Source organism: Lissotriton vulgaris, chromosome 2_2, assembly GCF_964263255.1.
Source record: "Lissotriton vulgaris chromosome 2_2, aLisVul1.2, whole genome shotgun sequence".
In the NCBI taxonomy this organism is placed as follows: domain Eukaryota; kingdom Metazoa; phylum Chordata; class Amphibia; order Caudata; family Salamandridae; genus Lissotriton; species Lissotriton vulgaris.
In genome coordinates this window covers 194,798,102-194,813,013 of record NC_141688.1, presented here as the reverse complement: position 1 = coordinate 194,813,013, position 14,912 = coordinate 194,798,102, and the positions used below count along the sequence as shown (strand labels likewise).

General features: G+C 45.0%; 1 protein-coding gene across 1 annotated transcript in view; it reads right to left on the bottom strand.

The window, feature by feature from the left end:
* Nucleotides 1-3,401: 3,401 nt before the first annotated feature.
* NADSYN1 (NAD synthetase 1) overlaps nucleotides 3,402-14,912 on the bottom strand; it is a 217,194-nt gene continuing 205,683 nt past the window's right edge. The window contains exons 19-21 of the mRNA XM_086959527.1: nucleotides 14,072-14,200; nucleotides 12,213-12,389; nucleotides 3,402-4,814 (exon numbers count right to left, since the gene is read on the bottom strand). Of these exons, the coding sequence (XP_086815653.1) occupies nucleotides 4,761-4,814; nucleotides 12,213-12,389; nucleotides 14,072-14,200 (360 nt within the window). The 3' untranslated portion in view covers nucleotides 3,402-4,760. The remainder of the gene's footprint in view (nucleotides 4,815-12,212; nucleotides 12,390-14,071; nucleotides 14,201-14,912) is intronic.

The following is a 14,912-nucleotide window of genomic DNA, read 5'->3' as shown; positions in this document are numbered from 1 at the left end:
TTGAGTGGAAGCATCAAGCGGGTTAATGTCGTTGTTCTTACAGTAAATGATGAAGCGTTTCCACTTTGCAGCATAGCATGCTCTGGTAGTGGGTTCTCTTGCCTCTTTGATGATATTCATGCAGTCTGGAGGCAAGTTTAGGTACCCAAATTCTAGGATTTCAGGAGCCAGATCGCTAGGTTCAGCTGTTGGGGATCTGGGTGTTGGATTTCGCCATGGTTCTGCGTTAGAAGACTGGGTGTTAGTCGCAGTCTTTGATGAGGCACCACTGACAGTTCTAGGAACGTCGTGTACCATGGTTGCCTCGCCCACGTGGGAGCAACTAGGATTAGCGTCAGCGAATGTTGGCGCATTTTGCGTGCCACCAGCGATATTAGTGGAGCTAGGGAAAAAGCGTACGCAAATTTACCTGACCATTTCATCCATATTGCATTGCCTTGCGACTGCGGATGTGGGAACCTGGCGGCAAAGTACTGGCATTTTGCGTTTTGCGTATTAGCGTCTGCATCCCCTGGACCCGTGCTGTGTTGGGATATGCTTTTGCTGACAGTGTATCTATTGTCGCTCCCCGGTATTGTTGGACGTGGGAGGGTTGAAGGTGTGACTTGGGGTAGTTTAGTGAGAATCCTAAACTATGCAGTAGGTGTATGGTCTTTGACATGTTGTCGACACATTGCTGGGCTGTTGGCGCGTGTATTAGCCAGTCGTTCAGATAAGGGTATACGTATATGTGTTGCCTTCTGAGATGTGCTGCTACTGTAGCCCGACATTTGGTGAACACTCTTAGAGCTGTTGTCACCCCAAATGGCAGGACCTTGAATTGGTAATGTTGGCCTTGAATGGTGAACCTCAAGTACTTTCTGTGAGCAGGGTGTATTGGTATATGGAAGTATGCATCTTTGAGGTCTAAAGTTGCTAGGAAGTCTCCCTGGCGAAGCAATAGTAAGACTTGCTGAAGAGTGAGCATGTGAAAATGCTCTAACAAAATGTAGAGGTTGAGGGCCCTAAGGTCCAATATTGGACTGAGAGACCTGTCCTTCTTTGGAATTAGGAAGCATAGGGAGTATACTCCTGTTCCCTGATGTTGCAGTGGGACTGGTTCTATGGCCACCTTTTGCAGCATACTGATGACCTCTTGCTGAAGTAATGTTATATGTTCTTGTGACATAGGGCGGTGCACGGGTGGATTTGAGGTGAGCTCTAGGCAATAGCCATGTTGGATAATTTGCCTGACCCACTTGTCTGTGGTGATATTTAACCAGACTTGTTGAAATTGTTGCATTCTTCCCCCGACTGGATCTTCATCAGGGTTGTAGTCAGAGCGTGCTGGCGAGTTTGGTGTATAAGGAGTGTAGGCATAGCAGGAGTGATAGTTTGAAAGAGGATAGGAGAGGTAGCACAGTCTCTTCTTCTTTAGGGGGATCTTGGAAAAGTCTTCAGTTGGTAGAGGCCTTTTCTTTTTAGTATATACAGTCACTTTACCAGTTTTTGGATATATGTAGATTTTTGACTGTCCGTCTGGTGGAGGGATCTGGATAAAGAAGCTCCTCTTCCACAGCTCTCGGTTTTGGTGTTACAACCTTTGCCTTTTGTTTCTCTGGGTCGATGGTCTTTGGTACCTTGACCGTTTTAGGTGTCTGTGTTGGTTTCGGCTGTTTTTCAGCAGGTTTTGTTGGTTGAATGTCCTTTGCTGGCTTCACAACTTTTTTGGGACCGAGCGGTGTTGTCGGTTCGATAGTCTCTTTATGTTGTTTTGGAGCCTGCTGTTTCGGCTCGAGGCCCTTTTTCGGGTTGATGGGCTTCGGCTCGACTAATTTCTTTTCGTCAACTTTCGGTTTGGGATCGGCGCTAGGTTTGGGCATAGGCCTTGTCCTGTCGTCGATTGGTTTGTTCCCCTTGTCGATATTCGAGGACAATTTGCTCGGTTCGACGTTCTTCTTGGGGGTCAATTCGACGCGTTTCTGTTTTTGTGTCGATTTGACGTGTTTTGGCCTCGAGGTTGACTCGACGGCCTTTGACTTGGAGCTCGACTCGACTGCTTTTGTCTTCGATGTCGGCTCAACGATTATTTGTCTCGAGAGTACTGTGGCCTTTGGGTCGACGCCCTTTGGCTTCGAAACCTACGGTTCGACGTAATTCGGTCCGAAGACTGTATTGTCGACTAGTTTAGGTTTCGATGCACCCGATGTTGTATGACGTGTCTCAAAGGGCTCTTTCGATATGTTCTTAGCCGGGCGATATTGCAGGGCTGTAGAACGAGGTTGTTGGTCTTGGCTAAGGCCTGCTGGCGATGCCTCGACCTGAGTCTCTGATAGAGGTGTAGTGTCTATATGGGGCGGTGTACTCACGGTTCGCCCCTCGCCGTCATCGGATTGCTACGATGTCCTGATCATAGGCTTCGAGATCGACGATAAGGTCTTCCTCTTCGGGGTAATATTCAGAGTCGGGCTCCGAGTATTGTCCGTCGTCTCGGTCTGAGTCTTCGGCACTGTCTAGATCTTCATCGTCCCCGAAGATGTTATCGGGCTCCGGCGCCGATCGTTGCATTTCTAGCCTCGCTTCCCGTCGATTCCGAATAGTCTTTTTTGATCGGAACTGGGTACAGGCCAGGCAACTATCTTCGTTATGATCTGGAGAAAGGCATTTGTTGCACACTGGATGCTTGTCTGTGTGCGGGAACTTCAAGTTGCACTGAGGGCAGTACTTGAACGGACTTCGTTCCATCGACGGTCGGTCCACGTGGTGTCGAGAAGGCCTTACGGCCCGCTTCGACGACTGGAGTGCAACCGAGATGTAAAAAGTGTATCGGCACCGAGCGCTTAACAATACCGACGGTATCCGAAGGCTTTTAAGAAGTTTTCTTGATTCCGAACTTGGAGAGTAGGAGAGTACATCCGAACCCAATGGCGGAGAAAAACAATCTGGGGATGGAGAGGATGCCCATGCGCACTGTAGTCCGAGGGAGGAGCCACCTATCTCGTGATACTTCGAAGACTCTTCCAGGACATCAATGTGCAATCATCCGGACCCAACACTAGGCGGCGATTTATGCACAGATATGAATTCAGCAGCCCACATGCCTCAAACAAGACCATTACTTACGAAAGCATTGTCTGTCTCTTTTACTGTGTTACCCTCAAATGAATGGGTTCACACCCTGTAGGTTTCCTAAGCCACAAAAGGAAATTATGACATTTTGTGGAACATTTTTGTTTTGATTGGTAGGAGTCTGTCACTCCTTCCCACCTGAGTTATGCCCAGATAGGTGAGAGTGGTAGAGAGTGGTAGAGTCAGAGTCAGATCAGAGAATCTCTAATCTGTAGATGGTTTCTCTAATCTGTAGATGGTTTCAGATCCCTGCCTCATATCCCACAATAAGTAAACACACACACACACAGTGGTTGATATTTCAAAATATTTGAGCATTTATTATAGCCTGTCTGTAAATCGTGCACTAAAATGACTAACTACAGTAAACAACTCAGCAGTAATTAGATAAATATATCAGGGCAAAGGTTAAACACGCCCCATATATATTTCATTACACATCCATAAATAGTCTAAAACCCTAAACAAGTTATAACCAGCTGCCTAGAATAGCACAGTTATATCAGTATATCCAAATATGGCAGGTCGTGTAATGCCTTCCAGAGTACCTTAAGTGCTGTCTGACCTTTAGCTAGAACAACGCATAACAGCAGTCATCCAGGAACCATGCCACATGTCTATCCCCGCCTCTGCACCAGTATCCTATTTCTTGGAATGTACCATATTAAGCAATGGCACCTGAAGATGGAAAGTCATAAACAAGTAGCCCTACAGCAACCGGTCCATGTGTCAAACACCTCACCCCTGAAATAGTATCTTATATACCCTGATGATTCATCGTGCTCTATGGAGCCGGGAGGGGTCAGCCGTACTCCGCATCTGGATAGTGACCAATGCTTCTTGTCCAAAACCCAAGCCTTATGATCGTTTTCTTCCTTCTACCTACAAGGTGGAACCCACAAGGTCATTTCTCCTGGGAGCCACATTTCAGCTGCTGTGTTTGTCAAGGAGCTCCAGAGAATGGAAATGTTCCTTATCTTGGAGTTTCAGAAAATACGGCAATCGAGAACACACTTTATTACCTGCATCATTTAAATGAGCATGAAAAGAGAAAGACCCCTTTCTTGGGACATGTATCCTTTTACCCACTTATAAAAAAAGGGGGACTCTAGTCCTCATCGTGGATTAAGGGCATTAACATATCTGTCAAGGCTTCAACATCTGGCGCACACAACAACGAATGTTGGAACATGAATTAATTTAATGTGTGTCTGTGATTTTCATTGTAGCTAAATGGAATTTCCCATGGCTGGCTTTGGTACATGTACTTGTTGTTTCTGAAAGCGCTCTTCTGTACTTTATGAGATTGTGAGGTTCCGCGTTCAATAGTGTTAACTTTATTGTACCTGGAGAGAAAGTGGGGGATTCTATACCTACAGAATTCTGGTGGACACCCACTACATTCAAAAACTGATTTGAAAATGTGCTCGTCTTCCAGACGACTACTCTACTCATCAACTACTTTACCTTGAGTGATGAGGAGGCAAGAGGTTAACAATGTCCTTGCACTACCACTGATTTCATATTAGATGCTCAGGCAAACATTGCATTATTGTAGCCTTGACTTTCTGTGTTTTGTTTGAGAGATTCAAATTCATGGCAAAGAGTTGTAGAATCGTAAAAATAAACAAAAGTCAAATAGCAGAATAACATCAATCCAACTCTTCGTGCGCAGATAGTTCCACTTTCTTTTCCAACTTGGATACCTGTCAATGAAAAAGACCAGTTGTTAGGTTGTTGCAAAGGTTTCATTCACACTTCATTTCTGCTCGCATCACTGGGACCCTAAGCTTGCTTGGAAATATTGTTGAATAGACGCTAACCTGTGTTTTACATATCTGTGAAGTATAGTATTGGATTTGTCTCTATGAACAATAGGTCAGCAAATAGATGCACTCAGTCAAATGGGGTTCACCTACATACACCGGATGCCATTCATTGGCCCATACGGTTAAGGTTTTTCTACACACACAAACACAGTAATTACAAGAGCAGTGCCTCGTCAGAGCTCGGTTGTGTTGGACCACCATGTGTCGCAGTTTAAGGAATGTTGCTGCAATTTAGCAGCTCTTATTCTGCGGGTGTGGATCTGTGGAGCTTCAAAAGGTTGTGTCTCTGAGAATAGTGGGAAAAAACATGTTTTGTGACACCTAGGAGTGTAATGGTGTGAGGTTGCAGATGCATTGCAGGGTAATAAATGTGGGATGCAAAGCTACTAACCTAGCAGTGATATAATCGTATTCCGAACCAGGCCAATTGCTCCTCTGACCAGTCACAGATCGGGGTATAATGTGTGATGCTGGCTTTGCCTAGACATCTGGGCTGTAATGTGAAGGCCCCTGGAGTGGGCGTCTTGGTAAGATTTGAGCCGCAGCCCTGATTGTATCCCCCATTACACAGCATCTGCCGCACCTCTAAAACCAGCACATACATCTATGGACCGTGGACCTTTGAGGGAGGAAACATCAGCATGAACACAGACCCGAAGAGCTGTTTTCCTCAGGTCTGTGGTGAGGACTTTAGTTACACTAAGCAATGTTTTATGATACCCTCTCCCATCTGAATCAATATCGACTGTTCATGGCCATGACAGACAACCGTACAGCTAAAAAAAACTCCACAATCAATGAGTGATCCAGAGGTAATCTGTTGATGTTTCAACCCTCATAATCAATTAAAAGAGTTCTTCTTCAGGAAACGCTACAGATAGCAACCTAAATACTGAATAAAATGTGATTGCTTGCAAACGCTGTTTCACCAATCATAGCAAAGCTTCTTAATAGTGCATCCGTTGACTCTTGGAACACCATGAGAAATACTGGGTCTGCACTTTTGTGTATTTGGATCAAGAACAAAAGTACAGCTCCATGTGCCAAACATCCCCAAGCATACTCCCAAGGCATTCTATCATGATGTCATCTTGATTTAGTTCAGCTTTTGTAGCCATGCCTACTTGGATTTTTGAGCCAATACCTACAATGTTAAAAGCTATGCTGCATGTTCCAGATTGCAACATGTGGTTGGCTATCACAGATGGCATGAAGCCACAAGGCACCTAAACCCATGCCTAGTTACAGGTGCAAGCAGATTTCACATGCCCAGTACCAGGTGCCGCTCTCCTGCATACAGTCAGGAGTGATAAGTACAACTCTCTCCCACTACTATTCTCGCCCTTTTAACTTTTCAGTCACCAGGAGTGACTGTTGAACTCTGACATTGATGGGGCACCTTTGAAATATGAAGCAAAAAAAGAGGAGGCTGTTAAATGACAATATTTGGAAATGTCTGCTCCTGTCTCCATTTGCTTAACAATGCAGCTCCGGTGAACACTGGAAGACCAACAGGGAAGAGCGCGGATGTTTGGCCTGTCAATTAAATAATGTTATTAATGCAGCTGCAGTATTCTAGTTTGAGTACCATAACTGTAATTGTAGTAGGTCAGTGGGAAAGCAAAATGCACTGGAGAAGATGTGGACCCCAGGCAGCAAGGTCACATCTGCACACATGTGTGCACTCGCCTGTGTGGAGTAGCAAAGGGTGGATTCTGCCGAAGAGTGACATGCCGCCTCTCCTACACCTGGGCTACAAGTCAGCCGCCCACGACTGCAGTCTAATAGCGCAATGAGGCAATAATCTTCTGATGCCAAATTCTATGGGCCAAGAGAACTGTTCAAAGATTAGCACCGGTGGCGGCCGCCACAAATAAAGGGTAGTCGGGTGGGAGGGGGAGTTTGGCAGGGGTAGACATAATAGATTTTTAAAAAAACATATCTTTAGATGCCAGTCGCCTCCAGCACCGCTTCGCGATCACCGCCTCCCCTCTTCCTGGGTCCCAGCAGCCCCCGAGACATACTCCCATCCAAGCCCCGTTCTGCAGAACAGCGGGGGGATTGGACCGTGCGGGCTGAAATGACGCTCTACTCAGTCCATGAACTCTGGGGTTTTTTTTTCAATCTGGCTGCTCAATGCAGCTGGGCTGGAGAAAACCTAAGTGCGCATGTGTGGTTTGGGTAGCCTGCGACAGCTGCCAAACACTGTAGTAGAGTGCATGTAGCACTCCCTCCTTACCCCCCCCCATGCCTGTGGCCCGCCCCTCCCTAAGAGCCTGAAAATGCAAAATAAAACGATGCAAAAACATTATTTATTTGCCACTAGCTTACCCGTCGCGCGTTGCTGCGATCTCAGAAAAAGGAAATTTAAGGAAACTTGTTATGATAACATTTAAATTACATTGTGTCATTTTTATTGAAACTTATTCATTTTAATATGGAAAACATTTTACAGTGTTGTTTTAATTCTGGTTATTTATTCGAGTGTTTGTGGATACATATTTTTTGTTTTTCCATCTGATGCGTACACAAATAAATCAGAAGGTTTTCCAACGCTTGAGCTGTCCACATACAGTTGTCCATGTGAGAAGCACGGATTCTCCAAATCTAGTCCACAAACTTGCAGCAATTATCCTTGGGCTTTGTTGATGGTCATTGCAAAAGCGAGTCGCACCGGAAACTGTAAACGTTCATTTTTGGAAAGATTATAAGGGCTCTGGGGGGCCGATATTTAACAATTTTTTTTTTGCCAGAAACCTTCGCGGGAGTGTACTCAACAACTTTTAACAAATGTTTTTTTATTTGTTTAGTTTATTTATTTTTTGCCAGATACCCTCGCGGGAGTGTACTCAATAACTTCCCAAAGTTTAATGTCGATCGGATGAATGGTGTAGTAATGCATAAATGACAAACAGACAGACATACATTCGTTTTTATATATATAGATTTGCTGGCTGTGAGCCAGGCAGTGGGGCGATGCTCCTCTGCCACTGCGAAGGAGCCGTCGCTGGTAATCGATGCGGCATGATGTCTTGCACAGAATGATGTTAGGGCATGGTTGCATTTGTGCTGACCAAATGTGCCTGGATACCTGACCTCAGATTTTGGCCACACACCAACTACAATATCATACTACCATACAGTGGTGTGGCTAGGCCTTTTGCCGCCCGTGACTGGTCTTTGCTACCCGCAGCAGGGGGTGTTGACGATCGATTTCTGTGTACCACCATGATTGCCGCAGATAAGAGCAGGGGCCGCCACTCTCCAAACTCGTGCTGCCAGGGACGGATCGCCACCCCCCTTGCTAAACCACAGCTATCATATCTAAATCATGTGACTAATGTCAAATGTTGGAGACTGCGAGTTGGGAGCATGAGGGGCGGGTGGAGTCTCAATGTCCTAATGGCTAGTCCCTCAGAAATACCTATGTCTCCTGTATAAAAGGTCATTGAATGCTCGCTCTTTTTTCTGCAAAGTTTTCATCTTTTTATCTAGAGTGTTTAGTGCTGCTCCTCGACGGCCTGGGCTCATGCCAGATGTGCATGATAGCAACGGACAATATAAATAAAAGGCACATGTGGTTACCCTCAAAACCAGGCACGAATCTAGACCTCGTGAACCAACGGCGGCTATCAACATCATCATCATCAAGCAAGTTTATTTCGAGACAAAGCTCATAAAACTAAGAATCAAGAAATTCAAAATACAAAAAAAAAAACCACACACACCAGACCATAAACATTCCCAGTGGAGTCCTTGATATGAAAACCTCTTTGAAAGTCAAAATAATATTTAAATCACTATTTTTAAAATATGTACTCAATTTCCAAGCAAATTACAAAGTGTGAGAAGACAATCAGCCCAGAACTTCTGGCATCAGATACAAGTAATTATACTGTGTGGTTCACCAACTTCACCCCAAGGATACCTCTAGTGTTCAACATCTATTTAAACCATTTCATGCTAGCGTAGGTAAATGTGGGCTACTGAAAAGTGGGGTGGGGCCTGGGGCGATGGTCCCTGCTAGTGTCCGGGTCCAATGAACTCTTGCTGCGCCAGTGAAGCAAACGCCTGGCCTGCCAAGTATCATGTATCAGGTGTTATGCCAACGCATTTCAGTGTGGTGTTCTTCATCACCGCACTGAAATGCATTGTCACGCATTTTTGCCATACTCTGAAACTCTGGCTATGTAGGGTGCAGGCGTGCCCAGCCGGTGCACAGTGCTGCTCCCCGCAGACTTTCTGCAGGTCAGGGCTCTCAGTGAGTTAATAGTTAATCTTGTCTGCTCTCAGCTCTGGAGTGGCTGGGATTGCTACAATGTTATAAATTAAATCTGCCCAGCCTGCCAGCCTGTCGCGTGCCTGGCAACATTATTTCATTTTCCTCCGTCTGTGGCGCCGCGCGGCTTTCAAACGCCGCCCAGATGATGACTGACAGACACACATCACTACCAGTTACCGAGACTGGGGGTGGGCCTGCCCTTAGGAGTGTATATTACTGGCTGTGCCAAACCATGGGGGGCCCGGATAATCAGGATGTGAGTGCCTCATCATGGCCTGGAGGCAGAGAAAGTGAGGTCAGGAGCGGCGGGGAACTCACTCTGAGAGTCAGCCAGCAGGACTCACTGAGAACAGCGGGCAGCCTGGACCGAAGTCTAAGGTGGATTCCTGCTTTGCAGAATGAGTTGCGGACGCGCCAGTCAGGCTGGCTCTAAACATCATTCAATAGTAAGTAGACAGTTGTTTACCAGTCATTTGCAACCCCAGACTGTTTGTCAGTGTTAACACAAATAAATTACCAATGCCTAGCTGCACGCGATCAGGGTGCGTCTTCAGCTGCTTGCTGTCTGAGTCTCTTAGTGCTCCATCACCGAGACACAGGTGGATCCGTGACTAACTGTTGTGTTGAGGCCTATCACATGATCCCTGCTGTTGGGCTGCGTGACGTCACTCGTGTCACAGACAGCGGCCCGAGTCCTGAGATGGTGTTATTCAGATTAATTTGGCTGTCAATCTCTGTTCTGTTTTTCTCTGCCTGCCCGACTTCGACAACACTAGGCACCAATGTGTTGGTGGCGCACACATCCTGTTTGGGCCAGGTCCCAGACCCACGAGTGAGTGCTGGTATACACAATTGCAGAATTACTGCTAATACGAAGCACTGTTACACGAGTTAAAGTACTGGACTTTCTAGTAAAACAAGATGGCAAGCCATAACTCTTTCTGCCTCTATTTGCGTGAATGTTTCAAGAACTGCTTATTTCTGTAGTTCAGTCAATCTCGTATCTCTCAAAAAACAGATGCTACCGTTATCTACCACAATGGCATTGGATGTGTCGACCTTGCGCCAACACTCAAACATCCGACCCAACAGACCCGACAGAAGCGAGCATGTAACCCACAGAGCCAGGTTATCTATCGTATTCAAAAACATTTCTTTGTGTCTGTTACTACTTTAACAGAAGAATTGGCTAGGTGATGGAACAGACTGACGATGTAAAACATGGCAGGATTACTGCGTGGAAGGTGCCTATCTTCGGCACTTGCAACTCTTGAGTGCTTGTGTATGCAGAATGCTACAGGGAAAATGTGAGGTAGACTGCATGTAGGAGGGGAGGGTAGATTGAAATTAGAGTTAAGCGTGTATCGGTACACATTGTGACTACCATTGCGAAGAGAAGAGCTTAAATGCAGCCCCAGTCTCCCCGAACAAAAAACATTTCTTTGTCGGCACTGGGCTCTTGCATGTGGCCTGTCATTTGCTGCTGGGCCAATGTGCTGTACAAAAGGGGGTGGTGATGGATTTGCATATAGCCATGTCTGGACTGGGGTGGCAGAGTGGCCTAAAGAACGGTGATGGATTACACCCACATCTTTTGACTGGGTGTGAGTGTTTGATTGATTCAGATGCTCCGTCCATCACCACCCCCTTTTGTACCGCTTTTGGCCGCCATAAGTGTGGCAGGGTATGCTCAGACGTGAGTCCCTTGCTCACTTTTCCACTGGATTCAAGCAAGCCGGGCTGAAGACGGCTGGAATGCCAGAAACCGGTCCTCGGAAGCTTGTTTCCGGTCCAGGGAAGACATGGCTTGGCAGTTCGGGCTGGACTGTTCCCATGAGGCACAGGGTCAGACTGATTTGCATAAAGCCATGTTGAACTGGGGTGGCAGAGTGGGCTAAAGAACGGTGATGGATTAAACCCAGATTTTTTGACTGGGTGTGAATGTTTAACTGATTCAGATGCTCCGTCCATCACCACCCCCTTTTGTACCGCCAATGTGCTGAGCATTTAAATAAAATGATTGTTGCGCTGCTCAAATGAAAGATTGGGAGCCCGGTTAACACTGCGAGTAGCATTTCTGTTTCTACAATAACTAAACCTTCCAGTGCGTGAATTCAGTTTTGAACTGATTCACACATATATTCACCAGCAGACAAACAAAGAAAATTAGGTTTCTAACTTTGTGTGAGTGTAGAAACATAAATAATCTCCTGTGTAAGATGTGTGCAGGACACTCCAACATCTTTGCTTGTTTCAACCTCTTTCTTACTGCTATATATTATACCGGGGCTAATTGTTTGCTTTTTAATAAAATATATCCAGTAGATATCTATTTGCAGAACTATTTTGCTCCTTGATGGTGTTCGAAGGCGCAATTGTGAAATTATTTTTTGCCAGCTGATGGAAAGTTGTGCCCCACATGCACCACCATCTGGGCCACGTTTGATGCTAATAGGAACAACCCGACACTTCATAATACTGGCAACATTCAGAGAGTGCATATATGCTTGTAGATGTAACTACCTAGGACCATCCAAAGACAATTGGCCGCCTACTGTAAACTCAGCAGCTGATATGGACTCCGTTCCTTAAATAAAGTCGTTTTGGTTTCAAAAATCGGGGGTGCCCCTCCCGAATCAGGTTATTGGCCTGTATGAATTAGACCCCAAGTTCTGCTGCTGCTGGATCACCTCACCACTTTCAAATGTCACTAGCCACCACTTATTAGGGTATAGTGCCCTTCATATCTGGCGCTTTGCTGTAACGTTAAGATCTTCTTAGAGTTTCTATTTGGTGAAATTGGGGGTAATTTCTGATATTTATATGTTACCATCAAGTTTATTACTAGACTTAAGCTCGCGAGAGTCACTCGTAGTCGTTGAAATATCACTCATAATTACACTGAAATTATGAAAATGTCACACGAAAGCAATCGGAAACCTTGGCAGCTATGAAACGCGCACAGAAGAAAGGCAGCGCGTGGCGTGCTGTACCTGCTCGTCGATGCACCGGAACTGCCAGGGCCAGGCGGTGTTGTACAGGAAGGGGCGCAGGTCGAACCGGTTGTCATCCGGGCTGTAGTTCTCCGCGTGGTAGGACGGCGTCAGCGTTGTCATTTTGTGCCTGTTGATGGAGTAGGATCGGAAAAAATGCTTCACCTTTTCTGCCACCTGGTGGACAAAGTACAGAAGTTCGGGCTAGCAAATTCATGTTGCACTGCAATGTTTACTTTTCCAGATATGAAGACGTAACACGTGATTTGATGCTCAATATAATGTCACCCTGTTCCTCGGCAGCACCCACAGCTACATAACTGGAGTTACACATTTCCTATTTCAAAGGGAAATGAAGGTCTCAAACAAATGTGCTTTCATGTAATTTCCTGTTCGAGGTATCCCCTCCTGAAAGATGGGATTTTTGAGGTTTGCACTCGTTGGCAAACCACTGAGTGGGGTAATAACACCAGGGGGCAACAGACGGGAGTGGGTGTGGGTGGCATCCTGGGCAGCGCAATACAAAAGGGCACAAGTGCAGCATTATTATGGACTGGGTACCAATCTCAGTTTTTGTGGAGCAGTCTCCCTCACTGGATACGGATCTCACGACTTGCTGCTCAGTGTCAGAGTTTGGAGTTTTGTCTCACCTGTTCTGAGACGGTCTTCCAGGATCCTACCAGCTGTTGCTCTGCAATCACTCATCAATCTATCCAACAGATGTTGCCCTAACCGAAGTTCCAAAGCTGAATCGATGTAATAAATATATAATGGCATAACAGTTTCTAATCAATGTAAGAATTAACAAACACATGATGCCCTAACAATTAATGGTACTTTGTAATACTGTCAGTGTAACTAATGTGCCATGTACTAAAACAATGTTACTTTGCAAAGCTGCTTCCCAAGTAACACATCTAAAATACCATAAAAAACATGGTAACTTTGGAATGTAACCAACATATGATGCACTACAAATTGTTGTTACTTTCCAATGCTAAGTCAGTGTGACTGATGTACAATGTCCTAAGGATCATGCATGCAACATGATCCAGCCCTGGTTCTAATGGCTTGAATTTGTTTATGGACTTTTGTGAGGTCTTTTGGGGTGGGTTCTGTTGGAGGCAGTGGTTATTAGGCAGAATCCTGCGTGATCATACTCATTGCAGTATCCTGTGTGATTACACTAGTGGCAGTATTCCAAAATGGAGGACATAAAACAAAACTTGACAAAAGTGCATGTTCAACAATAAACTGTATCTCATAGGGCGCTGTTAGTAAGACAACCTTGAGCAACCATACCAAATGATACCTTCCTGAATTATACATGAACTTCACTGTTCACAAACACATGGTGTTGCTAAATTTGCCCTGGCATTGGGCTCCAACACCCAATAAATTGCACCTTGCATTACTGTAGTGAAGTAGGCTGGCCCGGCCTGAAGGTACTTGATGTTTTACAAACCAAATTGCATTTACCGTTAAGAAGGATGGCCTGGGAAGAGTTAGTTGGTAATGCTGTTTTTAAAGGTCTTTAGAGACTCAAAATGTGCCACACTCATCTTCCTTGTCTTTCAATTTTTTTTCTATGAAAGATTTTCACACTTACACAAAGCATAGCAAGCATGTGACTTTGAAAACACTACTTTTGCCAACTGAGTTTATATCTGTGATATGTTGCATTATGGCATACTATTTAGATAAACTACAAATGTATCTAGATTTTTGTCCACAATACAAATTATGCCCAAAATATTAATTATGCAAAAATATGCTCCGGGCCACAGCGCGGTTGTGCAGCCTTAAATCTAAAATCTTCCCTATCTGACTTTTGGGAAACAAATAGTGCTAATTCTTACCTGTCTTGGTGAACAAATATGTGCCCAAGTGTTGACAAGTTTACAGAACATGCTGTATGGTCCAGTTCTGGAAACCTTCCTCAGCTTACCGTAGACGGAGAGCTCTGTGTACGTCATCCCCATGTCTGCCTGAGTAGTAAAGTAAAGGAAGCACAGGTGAGTCAGTGTGACTCATTATATAAAACAGTTCAAAACCAGGCTACTAGCTGTTACTACCAGGTACCACTTTGGTTTCTCTGTTAAAGTGAATCAGGGCATCCTCGAGGCTGCGGAAGTAGCAAAAGCCATTTGACGAGACATAGTAATGGGTTCTGGTCATCGAGCAACAACAACAAAAATTCAATAATCATCACGCTCCAGACTTGCATCCAATTGGAAGTGAACACAAAAGTTGAGGGAGTCAGAATCAAAGCCTTATTGCCTTGTAGGTTGGGATTGGTTCCTGCCTGGTGGGTGGGAGTAGCTGACTGTTGCCTATTGGCTTAGGTTTTAAGATCAATACTCTTCTCACACGTGTACACACGCGCTCCATGTGCTTGTTGAGGGATAGTAACCCATATTCGCTGGCATGGAGTGGTTGGAACACTGAATACGTATAAGCACACAAAAAGGGGTCTTTTAGATGATTATCACTAATAGTACAGAGTCAAAACAGAATGACCAAAGACATCCGCCAATTAATCATCGATTTTGTACACGGTGTTATTTTCAAAGTAATTTTTTATAGTACTAATGTAGCAAAAACGCACTTTAACATGGGGGTCACACCAATAATTACAATGAGAAATTCACAAATAATTATTATGAAGTTACAACATTTAAAATCATGTGCAAAATATTT